Consider the following 24,397-nt stretch of genomic DNA (forward strand, 5'->3'; position numbering starts at 1 on the left):
GCCTCTTTGATTTCCTGAGTGGGGATTATGCAAACACAGGAAGCCCATGACACCCCATTGTTGGCATTGTTTGGCCAGAGATTGTGGGCCATAACGGCTTGTTCAGTGGGATTCAAGCAAAAATAATAACGGGAAAGAGAGATAATGGCCATTCGTGGATTCCGAAACGTTTCCCAAGGTGTGTGCGCGTTTGTCCTCACGGGAAGTATTCAATTATCCACCACAACGTGAGGTTCGGTTACGAGCCGCATAGCCAGACGACGTCTGGTTATGCGGATGAACTCGCGAGGTGACGTCACACACACACGATTATGTCATCAACACTTTGACTGGCAAAGAAATTACTTTTAGCGCTGATTTTTTTTTATTTTGTCACTCAGGTATTGGCCAACCCTTCGATCAAAGTAGCAGGTCTCCTAGAGGGCAAGCGACTCGTAGCAAATTGACCACATCCACAATGTTTATTATTCACATTGGATCATGCTTACGAGAGGTATGCTGGTGCCCCTTACAGACAGACAGGCAGATGGACAGAGTGGAGCTAATACATTCCTGGGAATGATCAGTTCAAGTCAGGAGGGGGGTAGGGGGGGGGTTACGCTCCTGGAAGACACGACTTAAACCGATACGACGTTTACCCAATCAGCTACTTCCGACAAGAGTAAGGGGGGCTACATTCCAGCTCTCCCGTGTGTCAAGTCTTCATTAATGGGAGCGGGAGGGGGGAGCGGGGGGGGTAGCAGGTACAGAGATAAAGCCTCTTGGCTGTGCTGCGCCCAGCCAGTGAAAGATCTGAGTCCGGGTGGCGGGCGCCAGCGAGCAAACGGACCTCGGACCCAGCGCCGTGGGGACGCGGCAACTCCTCGACGCGCCGCTGCAAGATGCCCTCCCTCCCCCGGAGGTGGCGCTCTGATTGTTGTGGTTGACCTTGGACGGAGTCACGGGGCCACGGTGGGCCCATGTCACGGGGTCGAGGTCGGCCCATGTCACAGGGTTGGCTTGTGTCACGGGGTCGGCCTGTGTCACGGGGTCGGCCTGTGTCACGGGGTCGGCCTGTGTCACGGGGCCAAGGTGGGCCCATGTCACAGGGTCGAGGTCGTCCGCCTCTCTTGTAGGCTCCTCTAATCCAGACCTTCACGACGCCTGCTGTAGATTTGGAGGTTTTTGTCTTCTCTCTCTCCCCGTGGTGGTGCGGATTTTTTTCTGGGTCCCGTTTTTTCCTTCACATTTAGAAACAACATCACGCGTTTAGATTATTTAGAATATTTTGCTGCTACAAATTTCCACGTGATAAGCCACTTCGTTGAGCTACCATTTGTGTGGCCAGGCCTTACCTGGTAAAATATTTAGTTTAGTGATTTGTTTACCTTTCCTAGACTTTGCACTGCTATCGTGTTTTTGTATTGTTTGTTGTTGTTGTAACTTTCTGCTCTGCCCCAACTGGACATCTGTGAAAAAGAGCATTACAGCTCATCAGATTCCTCCTGCAGTATAAATATCGACTCTGATTCTTATTAACGTGGCCCAAATCTCAAATGCGATGAGGCGTTCAAGAACCTCTTTTGACCCTCCCCAAGCAATTCCTAAGAATCATAAATCTTTAGTGCTCATACGACCGACTTAGTAATGACCCACTTACGTCTCTTCCCGTTATGTTTACTGCGCACGCAAACTTTGTAACGCGTCGAATGCCAAAGCTGTCCCCGTGCATCTGCCCCATCCATCTGTCCACCCGTATCGATGTGACCACGAGATGACTGTCGTAAATATGATCCAATGTCAATGAAATCTGATTTAAAAATAGCATTTCTGTTTTGGGTTAACATCGGCCAAAGTGACCAGGGTTTGCCCAAAACTCACCGATTAAAAACTAAAAAAAAGTTCCGAGTGGTTAAGCCGTTGTGGCAGGACCTGCTTATCCCGCATAGGCCTCGTCAGCCACCAGCGTGCCTGCAGAAGACGTGGATGTCCTTCCTAGATCTTCGTTCGCGAAGCCAAGCCATAAATCATGAATAACGTCATAACGCGCCACTCACCCGTGACGTCATGCGCCGCGTGACGTCACATCACCCTGTGACTCTTTAATCACATCTGTAATAATCCTTCTTGAGACGGCTTCGGAATCAGTCCTTTTTATTTCCACTTCCACAATTACACTTTACTCACACACTCTCCGTTGCTGGCAGACAACGGAGAGAGGGCAGACTTCACACCAAGTCCCCACCGCGCACGTGGCACCCAGAGCCCCCGTACGCGCGTGACTCCTGCTCTTGTCGTTCCCAAGTCTGCTCTCGATCGTTCTCTCTCTCTCTCTCTTAATCCCTTCGTCACGTGGTACCCCCCAGCCAATCTTCCATAGACAGCGTTCACCGTTCCCGATGGTTCCCTGTCAATCCCGGGACCACGCCTCTGATCCGGCTCCCCATTAGCTGAGGCCCCGATTGGCCAGGCCAATCACCCCTGCTGACATGCCGAGATCACGCCGAGGCCATGCTCCCTGGCTCATCCCTTATTGGCTACAAAGCAGGACCGGCAAGCCAATCCCCACGTGAACCCTCTATGGCTGTTATTACACATCCATGCGAGCACAACCAAGACGCGGCTCCTCGGGAGCGTCGCGCCATCCTGGAACGTGCCCGCTTCTCCTCCCTCGTTGAGGTCGGAGAAGTCTTCAGTGGTTTCTCGCTCAATCGAAGGCGCGGGGTGGCAGTCATCACCTTTTTCTTCTTGGTTCTTTCGGTAAAGTCACGTAGCAGGGAAATAATAAAATAATACAAATAAAACATAATAAAATAATTCTCACGACGTTTCGGCCACAACGCAAGCAGCCGTCCTCAGGTGAAGAACAGGTCTGTCGGGAAGACAGCGTCTGAATGAAACACCACCAGGCTTGGAGCGTATATTTAGGCTGGGTTGGAGGGGGAAGAGCGCCTTAACAAAATAATTTGCATATCAAGAGGAATTTAGCATATTTATGGGAAATGCAGATATGGGATTAGTCACTACTTGTAGAATGCGTAGGAGGACAAAAATCATCACCTTTGTCGCAGCCCTGAGCCCAGCCGAGATTTTTTCCACGGAGCAACTAACGTTGACCCCCCCCCCCCCCCCCCCGGAGGGAGGAATGGCTCGGCTGACCACCGACCAGGATTTTAACTCGTGGTCCGTCAACTTCGAGCTCTGTGCTCGATCATTGCACACCACCTGGCCTATCAGCATCATCAGCCATGGTCAATCCGCTGCTGAATGAAGGCCTCCCTAAGGCACCACAATCTCTCACAATCCTTGCATGTAATAATCACACTATTCCACTATTATGTTTGTTATTATGCTACGTTTCCGCTCTCGGGAGTCAAGGCACGATGGAAGTGCACAATGGGAGCTCTTGCGGTGGGGGCGGGGGGGGGGCAGTGAATCTCCCCATGTTATAAAAAAGCCCCACAGAAGCAGATATCAGGGAACTAATTCTTACATCTATTCAAACGACCTCTGAATCACACGAGGGAGTCTTGAAACTCAAGTCAGAATTTCCGAGGTGAACATACTACTTGGAAGACTTGATAATATCTAAATATATATTTGTGCAACTATTGGTGAACAGGCTGAGAACCCGGGTTTAGTTACGGTCACCCAGAACCCAGATTTAAACATCGGATCTCAAACGCTGTCAGTTCAACTGCTCCGACTTCACGAGAATAATCAAGCAGCACAGTATCTCACGAGCATTGATGGTGTGCTGCGGACTTTGTACACTCACGCTCGAAGATAAACGTGCCATTAATAGACGACAATGTGAGAACAAGCACCCTGACATTAGCAAGTACACATCATATCAAGTACCGATAGAACAGACAGAGACGTGACCTGCCGGTTAATACGGCCATAAAAAAGAGTGCATCGACCTGTTCCTTCTTCTCAAATGGCTGGGGGCGCCGCGGTGACGAGGAGATGTTGACTACCTCGCCTGGTCCACAGGAGGTCGTGGGTTCGATCCCGACCCTGACGCCTGCTGGCTGCTGTATATTTGGAGTCTCTCTCTCCCCGTGGTCGCGTGGATTTTTCTCCGGGTCCTCCGGTTTTCCTCTCCACATTTATAATCGACGTCAGAGTGTTTGGCTGCTGCTCTACATTTCCACGTGATAAGCCACTTTGTTGAGCTCTCATTTGTGACCAGGTCACTTCTGAATTGGAGCTATATAGCTCCGCGGGCCTTACCTGGGGAAAAATATAATTAGTTTAAGTGAACATGCGATCTCCATAACAAAGACAAAGATCCCCTGTATAGCCTGTAACAGACTGGTGGGGCAAGTCCTGCTTGCGAGCACCTATGAAGGCCAGCACAGAACACGAGGGGTGGGTGGTCACCACCACGCCTTTGTCTCCCCTTAAGGCGATGTTTACACACCGCACCAGGTACTAATTTGAGGCTGAGTCGATCTCAGGGAGGCCCAGGACCGGTTCAGATAATCGTCACTGGTGTTGGCCATGATCGGGAATCGAACTCGGGTGGCCGGGTTACCGCTCCACTACTGCTCGCCCCATGTGCACACACTCACACACATTGTGCGTGAACTCATTTGCCTTCACAATGAGGATTCAGTGCAATATTTGGAGCTCGACTGGGGGAAGGGAAGACGAGAGATGATAGGAGATGACACCTCAAGGGAGGAGCCAATTCCACCGTTCTAAGAGGCCTGATAAGATTGGGATGGTCCGCTAATCACCGTGACACTAAATCGGGGTTAGGAGAGTGCGCCGAGTTCGCACACTCGCTCGGCTCAGCGGGGCAGCATCTCAGCTGAAGAAGAGAGATAGCAGCCTCATATCATGATCACGTGGGTTACAACAAGGGACAGATTTAGGTTTTATTCCCTCGCCACCACCCCTCGTGAAAGCACAACAACAGACGCGCGTGCGTGATTGTGCGTCATCATCGTGAAGCAAACAGCGCCGGTTGTTGTCGCCAAGTTTTTTGGCAAAACGTTGATGAATTTGGCCGGTTTTGCTCGAGGGGAAAAATCCCGAATGGGAACGCAACTTTAGAGGAACATTTCAAATTGGATCGTCGCCACGACAGCTGTCGTCGATTCTCCGTTACGCGCAGACGGACGGACGGAGCTCACGCGTCATCGCTTTTGTCCTCCGTTGGAAATGCGCTACAAAGCGAATTGGAAACATGGCAGTGTATGAAACCCACCCCCCGTGAATCTGCCCCTTCGTCTCGGGAGTTTGGTTTAGGGAGAGGGCATTGTCACTGACCGCCCATCCGTCCGTCCCTCTGCGTTGTCTGCCCGTGTCCGCGTCTGTCCGCCCGTCTGTCCGTGCGCACGTGCCGCTGCCGCGTAGGCGCGCTGGCGTACGCCGAGCTGGGCACGATGATCACCAAGTCGGGCGCCGAGTACCCGTACCTGCTGGAGGCGTTCGGGCCCATCCCGGCGTTCCTCTACTCGTGGGCGTCCGTCATCGTGCTCAAGCCGTCCTCCTTCGCCATCATCTGCCTCAGCTTCGCCGAGTACACGTCCGCGCCTTTCTACCCGGGCTGCGAGCCGCCAATGCTCGTCAAGAAGTGCCTGGCCGCTGCTGCCATCTGTAAGTTGCATGACGACAAACCACGGTGGCTAGGAGATGTTAACTCCCTCGCCTGGTATGCAGGAGGTCCTGGGTTCCATCCCGACCCCGACACCTGCTGCTGTATATTTGGATTTTGCGTGTCTCTCTCCCCGTGGTCGCGTGGGTTTTTCTCCGGGTCTTAGTCAGCTATCGCTGACTGAGCAAAGTACGAATGTGTATGTACGTTGAACTTCTTTCGCACCGTACATAGCCAACCATGGCAATCAGAGCAGCAGCCACAGCCACCGATGTACATTGTTCAGCCAATACCCAGAACACGATCACGGAATCACTTGTGAGTTGAGGGTTCACGATTCTCGATTGGTGTTGAGGACATACGTTACTATAGTAACGACTCTTTTGTAACATTTTATTGTATGGCACAAGGACAGCTTTCACTGCGCTGTTTTAGCTGTCCCCATGCCACGGATTAGTGCGGGTGGCTACGCACGGTGCAAAAGACGTTCAACATAATATGTACTCCACTATAGACAACAACACACCACACTACTAAACAAGACACCACGATCCTGAAGTGAAAACTCTTCACAACCGCTTTACGCGTTTAGTTTGTTGCCCTTCCCCCGCACCTCCGACAAGCACGGTTGCCTACGTACGGCGCGAACGAAGTTCAACATGCGCACGCACGTGGGTGCAATCGCCGTGAATACACCGCGTGCTCGTGACTTGACGGCACGACCGGCAGAGTCGTCACAATCGCACCGCCCTCGTTGGCGATTGGGCGACCGGGTATAGCAACTTTCCTCCGCTAATTGTAACTGCGAGTGTCCACCAATGGACGTCGTGCGCTGACCGGCGTCACCAGTCGAACCACTTGCTTTTGTTTCAATGTGAAGCTTCTTTCGTGACTGCAGGGATTCATCTTCTTGGTTCTTTCGGTAAAGTCATCACGTAGAAGGGAAATAATAAAATAATAAAAATAAAACAAAATTAAATTTAGATTGAAAGCTTTCGTGACTGCAGGGATTCATCTTCTCGGTTCTTTCGGTAAAGTCACGTAGAAGGGAAATGATAAAATAATAAAAATAAAACATTATAAAATTATTCTCACGACGTTTCGGCCACAACGCAAGCAGCCGTCCTCAGGCGAAGACCAGGTCTGTCGGGGAGACAGCGTCTTCACCTAAGGACGGCTGCTTGCGTTGTGGCCGAAACGTCGTGAGAATTATTTTATAATGTTTTATTTTATTATTTTATTATTTCCCTTCTACGTGACTTTACCGAAAGAACCAAGAAGATGAATCCCTGCAGTCACGAAAGCTTTCAATCTAAATTTTTTCACCTTCATAGCGCAGTTTTTTTTTAATACAGTCGATCCCCGACTTACGAACGTCCGACGTATGAACATCCGCACTTATGAACGAGCTTCTGTAAAAACTGGCACTTGCGAATCGAACCGCGGGACTATTTGGTTCGGCAAATGTACAAATGCGCAATATTTCTTCTCACATATGAGCTGAACGATGGTTCCCCTTTCTTGTTGAACCGTACCACATCTTATAACACTGACCGTACGTGCATTTAAATACGGTACATTGTCGTGTTCCGACTTACGGACGGCTCTCAGGTACGGCCGCCGTTCGTCCGCTCTGGTCTGATTCTGCCGCCACTGTGTCGCCCCCCCCCATGCCCCCCCATGCCCCCACCGCCCCCCCCATGCCCCCCCCCCATGCCCCCCCCCTACACCACCCAGTGCTCATCTGCATCATCAACTCGATGAGCGTGAAACTGGCCTCGTACGTCCAGAACTTCTTCACGGTCGCCAAGCTGCTGATCGTGGTGGTCATCATCGTCACCGGCATCGTGCTGCTCGCCCAGGGTGAGCGCTCCACAGGGCTGCACGGGGGCCGCACGACGCCGACAAACGCAACGTGGCCGAGATTTAAAAACTACGATGAAACTTGTTTTGTTTTTACCTTACCAGGTAGGGCCCACTTACTGTAGGTTTTGTTCAGAAGCGACCTGCCTATCACAAATGTTAACTCAAAGGTGCGGCTTATCGTCACGTGGCACTTTCCAGCTGTCACATTATCTCAACGCGTGGTGACGTTGATTCTAAATGTGGAGGGGAAAACCGGAGGACCCGGAGAAAGTCCACGCGACCACAATGAGATAACACGCATACTCAGATATACAGCAGCAGGCGTAAGGGTCGGGATCGAACCCATGACCTCCTGCATACCTGCATTCCAGGCGAGGGAGTTAACATCTCCTAGTCACCGTGATGATGAGAGAGAAACATGCAAACTCCAAAGATACAGCAGCAGGCGTCAGAGTCAGGAGCGAACCCACGACCTCCTGTATACCAGGCGAGGGAGTTAACATCTCGCCCTGTTATTTGTGAGCTGAGCTCTTTAAACCCACGTGCTTAAAGAGTCAAAATAAATGGCTTTGTGTCCTTTCCCTTCGGCTAGATCTCCTCTCCACTTCTACCCCCCGGCCTCTCCCCCCACGGTGTTTACCCACCACCCCCGCCCCCTGCCCCCAGCCTCAAGTCAACCAGTTCATTCCCCCAACTCCACCCCCCACAATTGGGAACGTTGCCAAATCGGGGTTCGCTATCTGCTCGGGGAGATACTTGATCGGTATCCCAGGTGCAGCGGTGTGCGCCGCTAATTTTAAGCCGAATCTTTATGTCCGTGCCATTAAAGATAATGTTGCGGGTGAGCGTGGTGGGAGGGAGACACTCGGATTTTAGTGCCTCGTAATTTCCTGGATGACCGCGGTGCGACGTTTCACAACAACGACGAACGTCCATAGACATGCAAGCTCCCCTCCAGCCACGCACTCTCCCGCCTCTCCCCTCTCATCTCACAGAGGGATACTGGGCTGTCGTAGACCTGTGTATATGCGTAAATGGGTATCTCGCAGAGGGAGATGATAGGGTGAGAGGGGAGAGGCAGGAGAGTGCGTGGAAGGGAGTCGAGTGAAATGAGAGGGGAGAGGCAGGAGAGTGCGTGGAAGGGAGTCGAGTGAAATGAGAGGGGAGAGGCAGGAGAGTGCGTGGATGGATTGTAGTATTGGGGTGATGACACCCCAGACACCACCGAAGATTGTACATTATTACAAACTAAAAACTAAACTTTTATTTTACCAAATAAGGCCGATTGAGTTATAGAGGCTCTTTTTCAGAAGCGACATTGCCACAAATGATAGCTCAACTAAGTGGCTTATCACGTTGACATTTATCACAGCCAAATACTCAAAATGCATGTTGATTCTAAATGTGGAGGGGAACCCGGAGGACCTGGAGAAAAGTCCACGTGACAGGGGGGAGAGAGTGAGAGACTCCACAAATACAGCAGGCGTCAGGGTCGGGATCGAACCCACGATCTCCTGCAAACCTGGCGAGGTAGTTGACATCTCCTAGCCACCGCGGCACCTTTATTATAACAAGCGGTGGGTGACGCCTCGGCAAGATAGAAATGATGGTGCCCATTGTATCGGCTCTGGAGGGCCACGCAATGAAAGCGGTACGAACTTGTAATCTGACCCGCAGATAAAGCGCACGTTGATTGGAGATGTGCCGGCCAGTGCCACAGCCTTGAGGAGTTCGTCGTAAAGAGTCTTGTAGGGTGGGGGTGGGCAGCGGCCCCCGGCATCACGCGGTGACACCGTGATCCCGGTGGTTTACAGCGCAATAATGGCGGCGGTGGCACGCGGTCTAAAAAGAAAACGGACACGGGGTCAGCACGCCCGCACAGACACACACGGCACGCACGGCATGCACGGCACGCACGGACATACACGGACACACACAGCACACTCGCTCACACAGACACGCACGAACACACTCGCTCACACGGACACACACACACTTGTGCGTGCAACGACTGAGATATAGATCAACAGTGGAGCCGTTAGCAGTGTGCTTGACAATGTGGTGTTAGTGAGCATCTCCTTCGAGCACAATTGGCTGCGCACGGTGCGATAGAAGCATCAAAATCTGAATATGTATTGAGACATAAACACACATCGCACCTGAGAGGCTGGGTGGCCAGCACCACACCCAGCCGCCTTTATCTCCCCCCGGTGCTCGCCGAGCTGCATTGGCTTCCGGTTGCTGAACTAATGCCTTATAAGGTCATGCTCATTACACACAAAGTGCTTGCCACAAATGAACCACAATGCCTTGCTGATCTTGTCAAGGAGCATAAACTACCATCACGCCAACTCCGGTCATCAGCGCAGTGGTGGCTTTTGGCAAACCATCAAACAAAGACGGTCACCCAATTGCGCACTTTCATAAGCGCTTCTGCGGCCGTCTGGAACGCTCTTTCGATATTAGGAAGCCACTGGAGCTATCGACTTTTAAATCGTCGTCTAGATTGACAAACTCATTTCTTGAGAACGGATTTTAGTGTTTGGTTGTTTGTTCTTCCCCCATACCTCTGATTTACACGGTTGGCTACGTACGGTGAAAAAGAAGTTCAACATACAACATACGTACTACATACAACGTACATACTGCCACCGCTACCACGCTCTGCGAACGAGCAGTTCACTCAGGAAAGTGGCCAAGTTGAACAGCGCGTCCATTCACCGTCGTGACCGAAATCCAATTTGCCCGAAGTAAACATTCGACTTACGGAACTTGGCTCGCCCTCTTGTCGACCCACTGCTGGGGTCCGTCGCGGGGGTCCTTGTTGGACCATACTTCACCACGCTGGGCGTCGCGGAGGGGGCTCGCCGGTCGTTTCGTTATCTTCAAGAGGCTCCCGGTCCTTCCCCCCCCCCCCCACCACAGGACACACGACGAACCTCCAGAACAGCTTTGAAGGACAGCAGTTGTCGTTCGGCTCAATCGGGGTCGCCTTCTACAATGGCCTGTGGGCCTACGACGGCTGGTGAGTGAGCCCCTCGTGGCGGGGAAGTCCGTCGCCCGCTTGGGCGGCCACGGTGGTGGCAGTGGCAACGCACGTGCCTGGCTGGCTAGGAGATGTTAACCACCTCGCTTGGTATGCAGGAGGTCGTGGGTTCGATGGCGACTCTGACTGCCGGTATATTTGGAGTTGCCGTGTCTCTCTCGTTCTCTCTCCCCGTGGCCGCGGGGACTTTTCTCCGGGTCCTCCGGTTTTTTCCCTCCACGTTGAGAATGAACATCAGGCGTTTAGAGTCTTTGGCTGCTAGAAATTTCCGCACGATAAGTCGCCACTTGGTTGAGCTGTCATTTGTGGCCGGGTCCCTTCTGAAAAAGAGCTACATAGCTCAAGTGGGCCTTACCTGGTAGAATGAAAATAGTTTCGTTGCGGAGTTTCGTTTCTGTACATTCTCTCCACCGTTTTACAGAGTGTGACGGAGTGTGTGGCACTGAGCAGTAGGGAGCGGTGGTGCAGCGGTTAGCGCTCTGCGCTACGAACCCAGCATCCCCGAGTTCGATTCCCGCTCACGGCCAACAACCAGTGACGATTACCTGAACCGCTCCTGGGCCTCCCCTAGGTCGACTCAGCCTCAAACAAGTACCTGGTGCGATGTGTAAAAACATCGCCACTAGTGAGACAAAGGCAGCCGGGCGAGGTGCTGGCCACCCACCCCCTCGTGTGTCGTGCTACTCACTAATAGCACTTGCCCCAAAAATCTGTGAAGCCTATAAGGGGGATATTTGTCTTTGTTTGTGTGTCAGTGGGCATAAAGTATCGGCTGTAAGAGCCGGTTAATAGCCGGTTAACAGTCGGTTAAAGGCAATACGGGAATCTATTCGTTGTCGGTCACCGAGTGCGTGATGGAGTGGACTTTGTATGTTCTCCCTCTGTTCTGGGTTCTCACCTTTCCTCCCAACGTTAACAAAACAACACGGCGTAACTGCTGATAAATATTAATAGATGTTTACCCTCTCTGGCACTAAAGCAGTTGTGTTAAGATGTTCAAACACCAAATAGATTAAACCTCTAGCAAGGAATCAAGTTCGCATTAGGCCACACGTACTTGTGGTGAGCATGCAAACAGAAAGGGTAAACACCTATTCTCATTATTCTTAGGTTTCATACTTTGATACGAGCAAACAGGCATCCCGTGACATCGCCGCTCTCCGCGAGCTCTCGATGCCGTGACGCGTGTGGCATGGTCCTTGTGCTGTCCGCCACTGGGCGGTGTCCTCTGGTCTGACACTGGTGGTGAGACGAGGCCTCGAAGACGGCTGCTGATGTCTCTGGTGTAGACAAGTCAGTCTCAGAGACAATGACCAGCACTCACGAGTTGGCCGATACCACCTTGGCATGTGAAGGACCGCAGAGCTTAGGCCAGGGGTGGGGAACCTTTTTTCTGCCAAGGGCCATTTGGATATTTATATATCATCTTTCGCGGGCCATACAACATTATCAACTTAAAAATGAGCCCGTTATATTTGGTCAAACATTTAATTGACTCGCCCCTAATGCGATGACTGGAACTGCTTCTCTTTGGTAAGGTGTGTGATGTTAGCTGGTATTGATGATGTCGCTACTCGCAACTGCTTTTGCAGGTTTGCTCCTAGATTTATTGAATTTCGAGTCCCGCCTGCGGTTGCCTTGGCAGGGCCAGACCAAATGATTTCGTGGGTCTTATACGGCCCGCGGGCCTTATACGGCCCACGGGCCGGACGTTCCCCACCCCTGGCTTAGGCAATTGCTGCGTCTGCTCACCGCGTGGCTGCTGCTGCTGCCTTTGTGCTCATCTGTGACTCATCCTCGCACCTTTCAGTTGGCTCCCATCCTTCAGGCGCCGCGGTGGCCAGGAGATGTCATCTCCCTCGCCTGGTGTGCAGGAGGTCGTGGATTGGACCCCAACCCTGACGCCTGCTGCTGTATATTTGTAGCTTGCGTGTCTCTCTCCCCCGTGGTCGCGTAGATTGTTCTCCAGGTCCTCCGGTTTTCCCCTCCACATTTCGAATCAACGCCACGCGTTTTGAATATTTGGCTGCTATACGTTTCCATACGATGATGATGATGATGTTTGGCTGCGACTATAAATTGCCACGTGATAAGCCACTTGGTTGGGCTATCATGTGTGATCAAAAAGAGCTCCACAGCTCCGTGTTGGTGATGTTTGACGGTGTGGTGTTTGACGGTGTGATGTTTGACGGTGTGGTGTTTGACGGTGTGGTGTTTGACGGTGTGGTGTTTGACGGTGTGGTCTTTGACGGTGTGGTGTTTGACGGTGTGGTGTTTGACGGTGTGGTGTTTGACGGTGTGGTGTTTGACGGTGTGATGTTTGACGGTGTGGTGTTTGACGGTGTGATGTTTGACGGTGTGATGTTTGACGGTGTGGTGTTTGACGGTGTGGTGTTTGACGGTGTGGTGTTTGACGGTGTGGTGTTTGACGGTGTGATGTTTGACGGTGTGGTGTTTGACGGTGTGATGTTTGACGGTGTGATGTTTGACGGTGTGGTGTTTGACGGTGTGGTGTTTGACGGTGTGGTGTTTGACGGTGTGATGTTTGACGGTGCGATGTTTGACGGTGCGGTGTTTGACGGTGTGGTGTTTGACGGTGTGGTGTTTGACGGTGCGATGTTTGACGGTGCGATGTTTGACGGTGCGATGTTTGACGGTGTGGTGTTTGACGGTGCGATGTTTGACGGTGTGGTGTTTGACGGTGTGGTGTTTGACGGTGTGGTGTTTGACGGTGTGGTGTTTGACGGTGTGGTGTTTGACGGTGTGGTGTTTGACGGTGTGGTGTTTGACGGTGCGGTGTTTGACGGTGCGATGTTTGACGGTGCGGTGTTTGACGGTGTGGTGTTTGACGGTGTGGTGTTTGACGGTGTGGTGTTTGACGGTGTGGTGTTTGACGGTGCGGTGTTTGACGGTGCGGTGTTTGACGGTGTGGTGTTTGACGGTGTGGTGTTTGACGGTGCGGTGTTTGACGGTGTGATGTTTGACGGTGTGGTGTTTGACGGTGCGGTGTTTGACGGTGTGGTGTTTGACGGTGTGGTGTTTGACGGTGTGGTGTTTGACGGTGCGGTGTTTGACGGTGTGGTGTTTGACGGTGTGGTGTTTGACGGTGCGGTGTTTGACGGTGTGATGTTTGACGGTGTGGTGTTTGACGGTGCGGTGTTTGACGGTGTGGTGTTTGACGGTGCGGTGTTTGACGGTGCGCTGTTTGACGGTGTGGTGTTTGACGGTGTGGTGTTTGACGGTGCGGTGTTTGACGGTGTGGTGTTTGACGGTGTGGTGTTTGACGGTGTGGTGTTTGACGGTGTGGTGTTTGACGGTGTGGTGTTTGACGGTGCGGTGTTTGACGGTGTGGTGTTTGACGGTGCGGTGTTTGACGGTGTGGTGTTTGACGGTGCGGTGTTTGACGGTGTGGTGTTTGACGGTGTGGTGTTTGACGGTGTGGTGTTTGACGGTGTGGTGTTTGACGGTGTGGTGTTTGACGGTGTGGTGTTTGACGGTGTGATGTTTGACGGTGTGGTGTTTGACGGTGTGATGTTTGACGGTGTGGTGTTTGACGGTGTGGTGTTTGACGGTGTGGTGTTTGACGGTGTGGTGTTTGACGGTGTGGTGTTTGACGGTGCGGTGTTTGACGGTGTGATGTTTGACGGTGTGGTGTTTGACGGTGCGGTGTTTGACGGTGTGGTGTTTGACGGTGCGGTGTTTGACGGTGCGCTGTTTGACGGTGTGGTGTTTGACGGTGTGGTGTTTGACGGTGCGGTGTTTGACGGTGTGGTGTTTGACGGTGTGGTGTTTGACGGTGTGGTGTTTGACGGTGTGGTGTTTGACGGTGCGGTGTTTGACGGTGCGATGTTTGACGGTGTGATGTTTGACGGTGTGGTGTTTGACGGTGCGGTGTTTGACGGTGCGGTGTTTGACGGTGCGATGTTTGACGGTGTGGTGTTTGACGGTGCGGTGTTTGACGGTGTGGTGTTTGACGGTGCGATGTTTGACGGTGTGGTGTTTGACGGTGTGGTGTTTGACGGTGTGGTGTTTGACGGTGTGGTGTTTGACGGTGCGGTGTTTGACGGTGCGATGTTTGACGGTGTGATGTTTGACGGTGTGGTGTTTGACGGTGCGGTGTTTGACGGTGCGGTGTTTGACGGTGCGATGTTTGACGGTGTGGTGTTTGACGGTGCGGTGTTTGACGGTGTGGTGTTTGACGGTGCGATGTTTGACGGTGTGGTGTTTGACGGTGTGGTGTTTGACGGTGCGATGTTTGACGGTGTGGTGTTTGACGGTGCGGTGTTTGACGGTGTGGTGTTTGACGGTGCGATGTTTGACGGTGTGGTGTTTGACGGTGTGGTGTTTGACGGTGCGATGTTTGACGGTGTGGTGTTTGACGGTGTGGTGTTTGACGGTGTGGTGTTTGACGGTGTGGTGTTTGACGGTGTGGTGTTTGACGGTGTGGTGTTTGACGGTGTGGTGTTTGACGGTGCGATGTTTGACGGTGTGGTGTTTGACGGTGTGGTGTTTGACGGTGCGATGTTTGACGGTGTGGTGTTTGACGGTGTGGTGTTTGACGGTGTGGTGTTTGACGGTGTGGTGTTTGACGGTGCGATGTTTGACGGTGTGGTGTTTGACGGTGCGATGTTTGACGGTGTGGTGTTTGACGGTGTGGTGTTTGACGGTGCGGTGTTTGACGGTGCGGTGTTTGACGGTGTGGTGCACGTCGCCGCCTCTCGTGGACACAGGAAACATCACAGGCGACCACAATGACAACGACGACAAAGCACTTGAATCGTTACTTTAAAAAAAACGTCGATTGTCACACGGGCGGTTCCTCGCGCGCGAATCGCGGAGAGCTCGGAGATTGGGCACACGAAGTCTTTGCCCCGCTGTCTGTTGACGCCAAAAACACAAAACCTGCGTCTGTCCCACAGGAACCAGCTGAACTTCGTGACCGAGGAGCTGAAGAATCCCTTCCGGTAACAAAACATGCGGTTGCTTTGTCTTCTTCTCATTCTGGTGCTGGTGATTGAAAGTCGCTGGCGGATTGTACTCCCAGAGAGTTCCTCCTGTGCGCGGTGATGCGGTGATGTGTGGGGACCAACATCCACGGGGCTTAGCCGCCAACTTACCGCGCATGAATACATTGCGGATAATCTCCGCAAGAAAATGCAGAGTACCGGGAAACCGTCCCACGGTGAGCAGCGGGTGTCTGTACTGAAGAGGGGAGAACAGCTTGATGATCATAGTCGTCTTTCGTGGACCCAACGGCGTCTGCGGAGAATAGGGATCATGCGTAACATGGTAACGGATAAGAGGAGTTTCTTCTGTATTCTACGTCGGTCGTATAGAATAGCGACATTTACAGGCGTAGACTGCGTTTATATTACCAGTAAGGCACATTCTAGGATGTGGATCGGGATCGAACCCGCGACCTCCTGTGTATCAGGCGAGGTAGTTAACATCTCCTAGCCACCGTGGTGCCAACGTCAATGCTATCGTGTGTGTGTGGGTGTGTGGGTGGTAGCGTAGCGGTTTTCATGTTGCTTTAGAACCCGGCGACCCCAGTTCAATTCCCACTCTCATGGCCAACACCAGTGACGATGAAATCTGAAATAGTCATTGGCCTCCCCTAGGTCGACTCGAGCCTCAAATGGGTCCCGGGTGCGCTGTGTAACCACCGGGGAGACAAAGGCAGCCGGGCGTGGTGCCGGCCACCCACCCCCTCGTGCGCCGTGCCGGCCTTCATAGCCTCTGCTCGCTAACAGCACTTGCCCCAGCAGCCTGTTGACGCTATCCGGGGGAATCTCTGTCCGCCGTGGTGTGCGCCGCAGAAACCTGCCTCTGTCCATCATCATCGGCATCCCGTTCGTCACCGTGTGCTACATCCTCATGAACATCGCCTACCTCACCACCATGACGGCCACCGAGCTGCTGCAGTCGCCCGCCGTCGCCGTCGTGAGTGCCCCCCCCCCCACCACCCCCACCGCCGTCCCCCCTTCCTGCTGCACCACCCCCACCACCACCACCCTCACCTCGGCCCAGGCACACACGTGGACACAACGCTCGTGACCCCGATTCTCCACCACCGCCGCCCGGTCTGTCACCAGACGTTTGGGGACCGCACGCTGGGGGTCATGACCTGGATCGTGCCGCTGGCGGTCGCCTTCTCCACGTTCGGCGCTGCCAACGGATCGTGCTTCACGGCCGGACGGTAACGTCACAACCGCCACCACCACCACCACCGCCACCACCGCCACCACCACCACCGCCACCACCACCACCACCACCGCCACCACCGCCACCACCGCCACCACCACCACCGCCACCACCACCACCGCCACCACCACCACCGCCACCGCCACCACCACCACCGCCACCACCACCGCCACCACCACCACTGCCACCGCCGCCACCACCACCACCGCCACCACCACCACCGCCACCACCACCGCCACCACCACCACCACCACCGCCGCCACCACCACCGCCACCACCACCACTGCCACCGCCGCCACCACCGCCACCACCACCGCCACCACCACCACCGCCACCGCCACCACCACCACCACTGCCACCACCACCACCGCCACCACAAGAATCAGAATTTCTATTGATTCTGGGAAAGCATACGAAGAGCTGTGAAGCTCTTTTTCAAAACCGCCACTCGCCAACGCAGCCACCGCCTGCACCACGCACCACCCACCGCCTGCACCACACACCACCCACCGCCTGCACCACGCACCACCCACCGCCTGCACCACGCAGCCACCCACGGGATGCACCACAGATGCCAGCAAGCAGGCAAGCACGTGCACCACACTCACGATGCCGGACTCAACGGTGATTATTCATAATTACGGGAACGTAACGCTAGCACCACTTTGCCCAAATACACTGAAGAGGCTACACGGGGGATCTTTGTCTTCGTGTAGGCTGACCTACGTGGCGGCGCGCGAGGGTCACATGCTCGAGGTTCTGTCGTTCATCAACGTGCGGCGCCTCACCCCGTCGCCCGCCATCCTCTTCAACGTGAGTCCTGGCTACGCGTATGTGTGTGTGTCTGTGTGTGTCTGTGTGTGTCTGTGTGTCTGTGTGTGTGTCTGTGTGTGTATCTGTGTGTGTGTCTGTGTGTGTATCTGTGTGTGTGTCTGTGTGTGTGTGTCTGTGTGTGTCTGTGTGTGTGTGTCTGTGTGTGTGTGTCTGTGTGTGGGGGGGGGTGGTATTGGTGGTGGTTAGCGCTATGCTGTGCCATGAACCCGGCGACGGGATTTCTATTCCCGCTCACGGCCAACACCGGTGCCGATTATGTGAACCGGTCCTGGGCCTGCCCTAAGTCGAGTACCTGGTGCGGTGTGTAAACATCGCCGCCACTGGGGAGACAAAGGCGGCCGGGGCGTGGCTCAGGCCACACCACGTCCACGTGCTTGCATCTCTGTTTTTCTCTCTCGAACTTCGTCGCTTCTCGCTCACTCCTCTCTCTCTCTCTTGTCACCAACAGGGCATCTTGACGATCATTTACATCATCCCGGCGGACATCAACACGCTCATCAACTTCTTCAGCTTCGCCGTGTGGATCTTCTACGGCCTCACCATGCTGGCCTTCATCGTGATGCGCTTCACTCGCAAGGAGCTTCATCGGCCCGTCAGGGCGAGTGCTGCCACCGCTCACCACCGATCACCACCGCTCACCACCGCTCACCACTGCTACACCAAGCTCCTCAGCACTCTCCACCGCTCCGCACAGCGCCGCTCATGGTCTTTCTCCCCGTGGTCGCGTGGATTTCTCCCCGGGTGTTCCGGGTTTTCCCTCCGCATTTAGAATCAACTTCGCCACGCGTTTAGAACATTTGGCTGCTTCTGTAAATTTCCACGCGATAAGCCACTTTGCTGAGCTATTATTTGCGACAGCCAGGCCGCTTCTGAAATAGAGCTACAAAGCTCAGTGGGCCTTACCTGGTAAAATAAAAAATAGTTGTAGTTTTAAAAGACCCCCACAATGGCCCGGCTGCTTTGTCTCTCGCGAACCAGATGAGTCCTCCCCCCCCCGCCCCCCCAAGTAAATCTGGACACGTGATTTGAAGGACTCGCTCCGAAATCGCGGTGCGATTTCTAAATTCTGTCGCGGTCTGCGCGCAGGTCCCCGTGGTGATCCCGGCGCTGGTGATGGTCGTGTCCGTGTACCTCGTGTTCGCACCCATCATCGACCTGCCCGAGTGGGAGTACCTCTACTGCGCCATCTTCATCCTGGGCGGTCTCATCTTCTACCTGCCCTTCGTCCACTTCAAGCTGAAGATCGGATTCATTTGTGAGTTTGGAGCAGGCAGAGTGCGGGGTGGGGGAGGGGAGGTACGGAAGGGCCGAGCAGCGGGCACTTGAATGCTGATCGCACCTCCGCGTCCTTGATCGAACAATGCGTCCTATTCGTGAAATATGAGTGCGTTACAAAATTGTGTGTGGTGCCACGGTGGCTATGAGTTGTTAACTACCTCGCCTGGTAACACGGAGATCGCGGGTTCGATCCCGACCCTGACGTCTGTTGTATATTTGTTTTTTTCCTCCACATTTAGAACCAATATCACGCGTTTAGAGCATCTGGTTGCTATACCTTTCCACATGATAAGCCACTTCGTTGAGCTATCATTTATGGCCAGGTTGCTTCTGAAAAAGAGCTACTCAGCTCAGTGGGCTTTCACTGGTAAAATAAAAAATAGTTGGGGAAATGTATAGCAGCAGCCAAATACTCTGAACGCGTGATGTTGATTCTAAATGTGGAGGGAGAAACCGGAGGACCTGGAGATAAAATCCACGCGTCCACGAGAAGAGAGACGCCGACTCCAAATATACATCAGGGTCGGGATCGAACCCACATCCTCCTGTATACCAGGCGAGGGAGTTAACATCTCCCCACCATGGTGATCTACTTGTGGCGTACCCACCTAATTGTGGCGATTATGGTGGTCACGTGTGGTGGGATAGATTAACCCTCCGGCCGCCGCTGCAGGCTACACAGGAGACCTCTGCCTCTGCCCTATCTCTTCCCCGCAGCAACGCTGACCAAGCACATGCAGCTGCTGTTGGAGGTGTCCCCCCCGGAGCAGTCTCCCGAGTGAGCAGCGCGACACCGCAGCGGCCTCCGCTGCCTCCACGGCCGCCCCCCAACGCCGTCGCCGCCGCTTGGAGCAGGGCCCACCGGCCACCACGACCACCGCCCACCCACCACGACCACCGCCCACCCACCACGACCACCGCCCACCGGCCACCACGACCACCGCCCACCCACCACGACCACCGCCCACCCACCACGACCACCGCCCACCCACCACGACCACCGCCCACCCACCACGACCACCGCCCACCGGCCACCACGACCACCGCCCACCCACCACGACCGCCGCCCACCGGCCACCACGACCACCGCCCACCCACCACGACCGCTCGGGCCGCCGCCTGTGCTGATTTTCCGAGGAGCGTCCGTCTTCTTTTTGAGGCAGCTGCTGTCCCAGGAAATCTGTAAATCTTCCTGGGACGTTAAAGTACCGTTCTTCTTCAGTGACGTGACAACAGCAATATGAGTAATACACCACTGCGAGACGATGCCTTTGCGTGTGGTTCTCCACTCTTCCGCTACTGTGGGATATTCTTCTTCTGCTGCCCATGATTAGTCCTAGTTTTGCTTGTACCTCAGAGGAGGTGACACGTGGGCCACACCGACTCCACCAGCCGTGGCTTCACCTGGTTTACATTTTGCGACGCCGCGCCGAAACAATGGAAATCAGCTTCCGGGTGTGCGTGCACCATTTAAAAAAAAATATTAATCTACTTTGTTTGTTTGACCAGGAAAGGCCCACTGAGCTACGTAGCTCTTTTTCAGAAGCGACCTGGCTATCACTAATGATAGCTCAACGAAAGTGGCTTATCGCGTGGACATTTATAGCAGCCAGATACTCTAAACGCGTGACGTTGATTCTAAACGTGGAGGGAAACCCCGGAAGGCCCGGGGAAAAATCTACGCGTCCACGGGAAGAGAGACGCAGACTCCAAATTTCCATCAGGGTCGGGATGGAACCCACAACCTCCTATATACCAGGCGAGGAAGTTAACAGCTCCTAGGCACCGTGGCGTCCCGGAATAAAATCACGCAAATTGCCACGATTCCAAGCTGTGCCTCGTTTAGCTTAAAGGTGACGGCTCAGTAAACATACCATAACATTGGCCCAACAATGTTCCACGTTTGTGTGGGGGAGTGTCTGCTCCTTTCACGCACGATGCCCCACAGAGCCTCACATCGTCACGAATGGTTTAACGATTGCCTACGGTGGCAATGATGGCGAGTTAAAATGACACAATCCGTAATTTTTCACGTGCATCGTTCTCCAAATGTAATGTTATTTTATTTGTTTCCGCAGAGGGCAGCATTTCAAAGTACACAGTCGAGCTCAAAATGCGTTGTGGAATATGGGGTGTTGCACAACGTTGGGCTAGCGAACGAGATCCGGGTGATATTTAAAAGTTGAATTTGTCCCCGGAAGCAAGAGAAAAGACTTTGTACGATGTTGATAAAAAAAAATGTATATGTATACAGTAACATGTGTGAATACAGTACGCAATACAATAAAAACAGCCGCTGGATACACCTCAATATTTACAAACGGTGTTTTCGGTCTTTTTTTTCTTCGTCCATGCCTGGATCTGAATGGAGGATCTCAGTGGTGGCCACTCTCTGATGCGCTCCGCTGAGGCCGCTGCTGTTGACCCACGGCGAGGAATTGAGGTGTGGCGTGCCGTCGGCAGCGGCTTTTCATCTCAAAGTTGTTGGAATGTGAAACCATGCGAGCACTTGGCCAGAGCACTGAAGTACAGTGGTTTCGTTCTTGCAAATTATACGTACGTGTGTATGTTGAACTTATTTCGCACCGTACGTATCCAACTGCTTTCAACGGATGTGCAGGGGAAAGACAACAAACTAACCACAGAAATCAGTTCTAAAGAAATGAGTTCGTCATTCTCGATGATTTACACATTCCTGCGGAGGGAGCTGGTAGGAACGTTGGGTTGCTCGGTCAATGGCCAGGGCCAACGGCGGCGTGGTGTATTCTGCAAATATGCCAGATTGTGAGGGCGGGCACAAGCCGGCGTGAGTAGGTTAAACGTTGAGTTTTATAAGGGCACCACGGGGTGACCAGCCCCTCCCCACCCAGCTCCACCCCTCCCCACCCAGCCCCTCCCCACCCACCCACCCCCTCCCACACCTACCCACCCTCCCCTCTCCACCCAGCCCCACCCCCACCCTTCTCACCCAGCCCCACCCTCCCCACCCAGCCCCTTCCCACCCTCCCCACCCAGCCCCTCCCCACCCTCCCCTCTCCACCCAGCCCCACCCCTCCCATTTTTGGATGCACGACGGACGGACGGACACAATAATCCCCTGTGGGCTGGTGTAACCAGGAGGTTCCTACCAGTAAAAAGTGCAACGCTCCAATGGCTTCCTCCTCGTGCGGGAAGGAAGAGCGCGAGCTGACGGTCTCAGCTCGCGCGCCAATGACTCACACGGAGCCTCGGGGGGTACCGCCGACTGAGTTGCGATGACATCGGAGTCTCAAGTGCTCAGAGTCCACCGGCCCAGCTGGGTAAGCAGTGACTGCACGATAGAAGTACCGTATTGTCATGATGTCTTGCACTTCATACGGATAAATTAGAGCTCTGTGAAGCTAAAGTAGATTGGCTCGACTGTCGTGTTATAACGTCGCACTCAGTGCACACAAAGCGCTGGCCACAAATGAGCCACAACACCGCGCTGATCTCTTCCAGGAACATGAACCACCATCACGCAAACTCCATCACCCTCACAGCAGCAGCAGCAGCGGCGGCAGCAGCTTCTGGCTCACCGTCGGACAAAGACGGCGGTCACTGCATCGCGTGGCGCTTTCAGATGCGTTTTTGCGGCCGTCTGGAACGCGCTTCCTTCTGATATCAGGAAGCCACTGGAGCGATGCACTTTTAAATAATTTAGATTGAAATCTCATTTCTTTAGAACTTCGTTTTGTGTTTAGTTTGATGTCCTACTCCCGCACCTCCGATTAGCACGGTTGGCTACGTACGGCGCGAAAGAAGTTCAACACACATACATGTGGCGATCTATCTCGTAGCAGACTGTGCGAGAATGTGTGCGCCCTCGTGTGCAAAGATAACGAGGTCAAGTTAAGTCCCGGGTTCTTAATAAGAAGTGCTTTGAGCATCTCTTGCCCAGCCGTATCGTAGCACCCGGGGTGATACGCACTGCTTGATGAGAGCTAAGAATGGGAAGTAATTCAACTTTTGACGAGACGAAAAGGAATCAAGGGGGACTAGAGGGCCTGCGAAAGGGTGTTTTGGCCAACTCTTGCACGCTGGCCAGCAATCGTGGAAAGGTCGGAGTTACCCACACTTTACCCACCCCCCCACACGTGACCTGCCCATCAAGTGTGGTGTACACCACGATTCTATACAGCTGGATGGACAAGAGGCAGGGGGGGAGATTTGCTCAATGTGCGTTTTTATTTCAACTGCCAACACCAGGGAACCAGGTGCAGTGCGCTAACCATGACAGCATGGCAACACCACAACGCCTCAATACCTCATCCATCAGCCATGGTCAACCCACTGCTGCATGAAGGTCTCCCCCAAGCCGCCGCAACACCACGTGCGTTGGATTTCTTTCGCACCGTACGTAGCCAACCGCGCGAATCGGAGGTGCGATGGAGCACGACCGTGAAAGCGATCGTCGCTTTCACTAAATAAAAATAAATAAATAAATAATACTCCCAAAACAACAACAACAACAACGGTATCAGAGCGGCGCTGTGTCACGGAGGCGCTCTTGAATGTTTTCCAGATTAAACATTTATTTCGGATGTCGAAATCTTTCCTCCCCAGAATAAAACAGTGGCGGCGGCGGTGGCTGTTGGATGGGGGCCAAACCCGCGCAGCCCGAAACTCGAAACCCCGCGCCGACAACAGCGAACGCTCTGAGCGCGGCCACGGCGGATGTTTGTTCGCCCCCCCCACCCCCCGCGGCTCTGTGCCCTCGTTTGTCACGTCGCAGACAGAGGGGGGAGGGGTAGAGGAGGCGATCTTCTTATTTTGGTACGGCAGATGTCGATGCGGAGCACCAACTGCAATGTCAAATTTGTACAATAAAATAGACTTTGTATTTTACCAGGTAAGGCCCACCCACTGAGCTGTACTGCTCTTCATCACAAGCGACCTGCCTATCACAAATGATAGCTCAACGAAGTGGCTTATAATCAACGTGGACATTTATAGCAGCAGCAGCAGCAGCAGCCAAATAGTACCTTAAACGCGTGATGTCGATTCTAAATGTGGAGGGGAAAACCGGAGGACCGGGAGAAAACTCCACGCGTCAGGGTCAGGATCTAACCCACAACCTCCTGTATACTAGGGGAGGTTATCAACATCTCCTAGCCACCGTGATGATGATGAGAGAGACACGCAAACTTCAAATATACAGCAGTAGGCGTCAGGGTCAGGATCTAACCCACAACCTCCTGTATACTAGGGGAGGTTATCAACATCTCCTAGCCACCGTGATGATGAGAGAGAGACACGCAAACTACAAATACACAGCAGCAGGCGTCAGGATCAAACCCACGACCTGTACACCAGGCGAGGTAGTCAACATCTAGCCACCGTGATGATGAGAGAGAGACACGCAAACTACAAATACACAGCAGCAGGCGTCAGGATCAAACCCACGACCTGTACACCAGGCGAGGTAGTTAACATCTCGACACATTGAGGTGGGCAAGCCAGATAACCGCGTCAGGAGCAGCGGAGTGTATCATCATCATCGTCGTCGTCGTCGCTCTGATGTCTGCTTCGTATTTGTGGCTCGGGGCATTGCGTCGCTGGAC

General features: G+C 53.5%; 1 protein-coding gene across 2 annotated transcripts in view; it reads left to right on the plus strand.

Annotated features, from left to right (window-relative positions):
* Window positions 1-21,126, plus strand: part of SLC7A9 (solute carrier family 7 member 9) — a 29,884-nt gene extending 8,758 nt beyond the window's left edge. For both annotated transcript variants that reach the window (XM_078619645.1, XM_078619646.1), the window contains exons 5-14: window positions 5,347-5,589; window positions 7,325-7,450; window positions 10,379-10,478; window positions 15,419-15,463; window positions 16,319-16,442; window positions 16,595-16,698; window positions 17,420-17,516; window positions 17,986-18,135; window positions 18,624-18,792; window positions 19,533-21,126. In XM_078619645.1, the coding sequence (XP_078475771.1) occupies window positions 5,347-5,589; window positions 7,325-7,450; window positions 10,379-10,478; window positions 15,419-15,463; window positions 16,319-16,442; window positions 16,595-16,698; window positions 17,420-17,516; window positions 17,986-18,135; window positions 18,624-18,792; window positions 19,533-19,597 (1,223 nt within the window). In that variant the 3' untranslated portion in view covers window positions 19,598-21,126. The remainder of the gene's footprint in view (window positions 1-5,346; window positions 5,590-7,324; window positions 7,451-10,378; window positions 10,479-15,418; window positions 15,464-16,318; window positions 16,443-16,594; window positions 16,699-17,419; window positions 17,517-17,985; window positions 18,136-18,623; window positions 18,793-19,532) is intronic.
* The last annotated feature ends 3,271 nt before the right edge of the window (window positions 21,127-24,397 follow it).

This window comes from Lampetra planeri, chromosome 63, assembly GCF_965212315.1.
Source record: "Lampetra planeri chromosome 63, kcLamPlan1.2.h2, whole genome shotgun sequence".
NCBI lineage: Eukaryota > Metazoa > Chordata > Hyperoartia > Petromyzontiformes > Petromyzontidae > Lampetra > Lampetra planeri.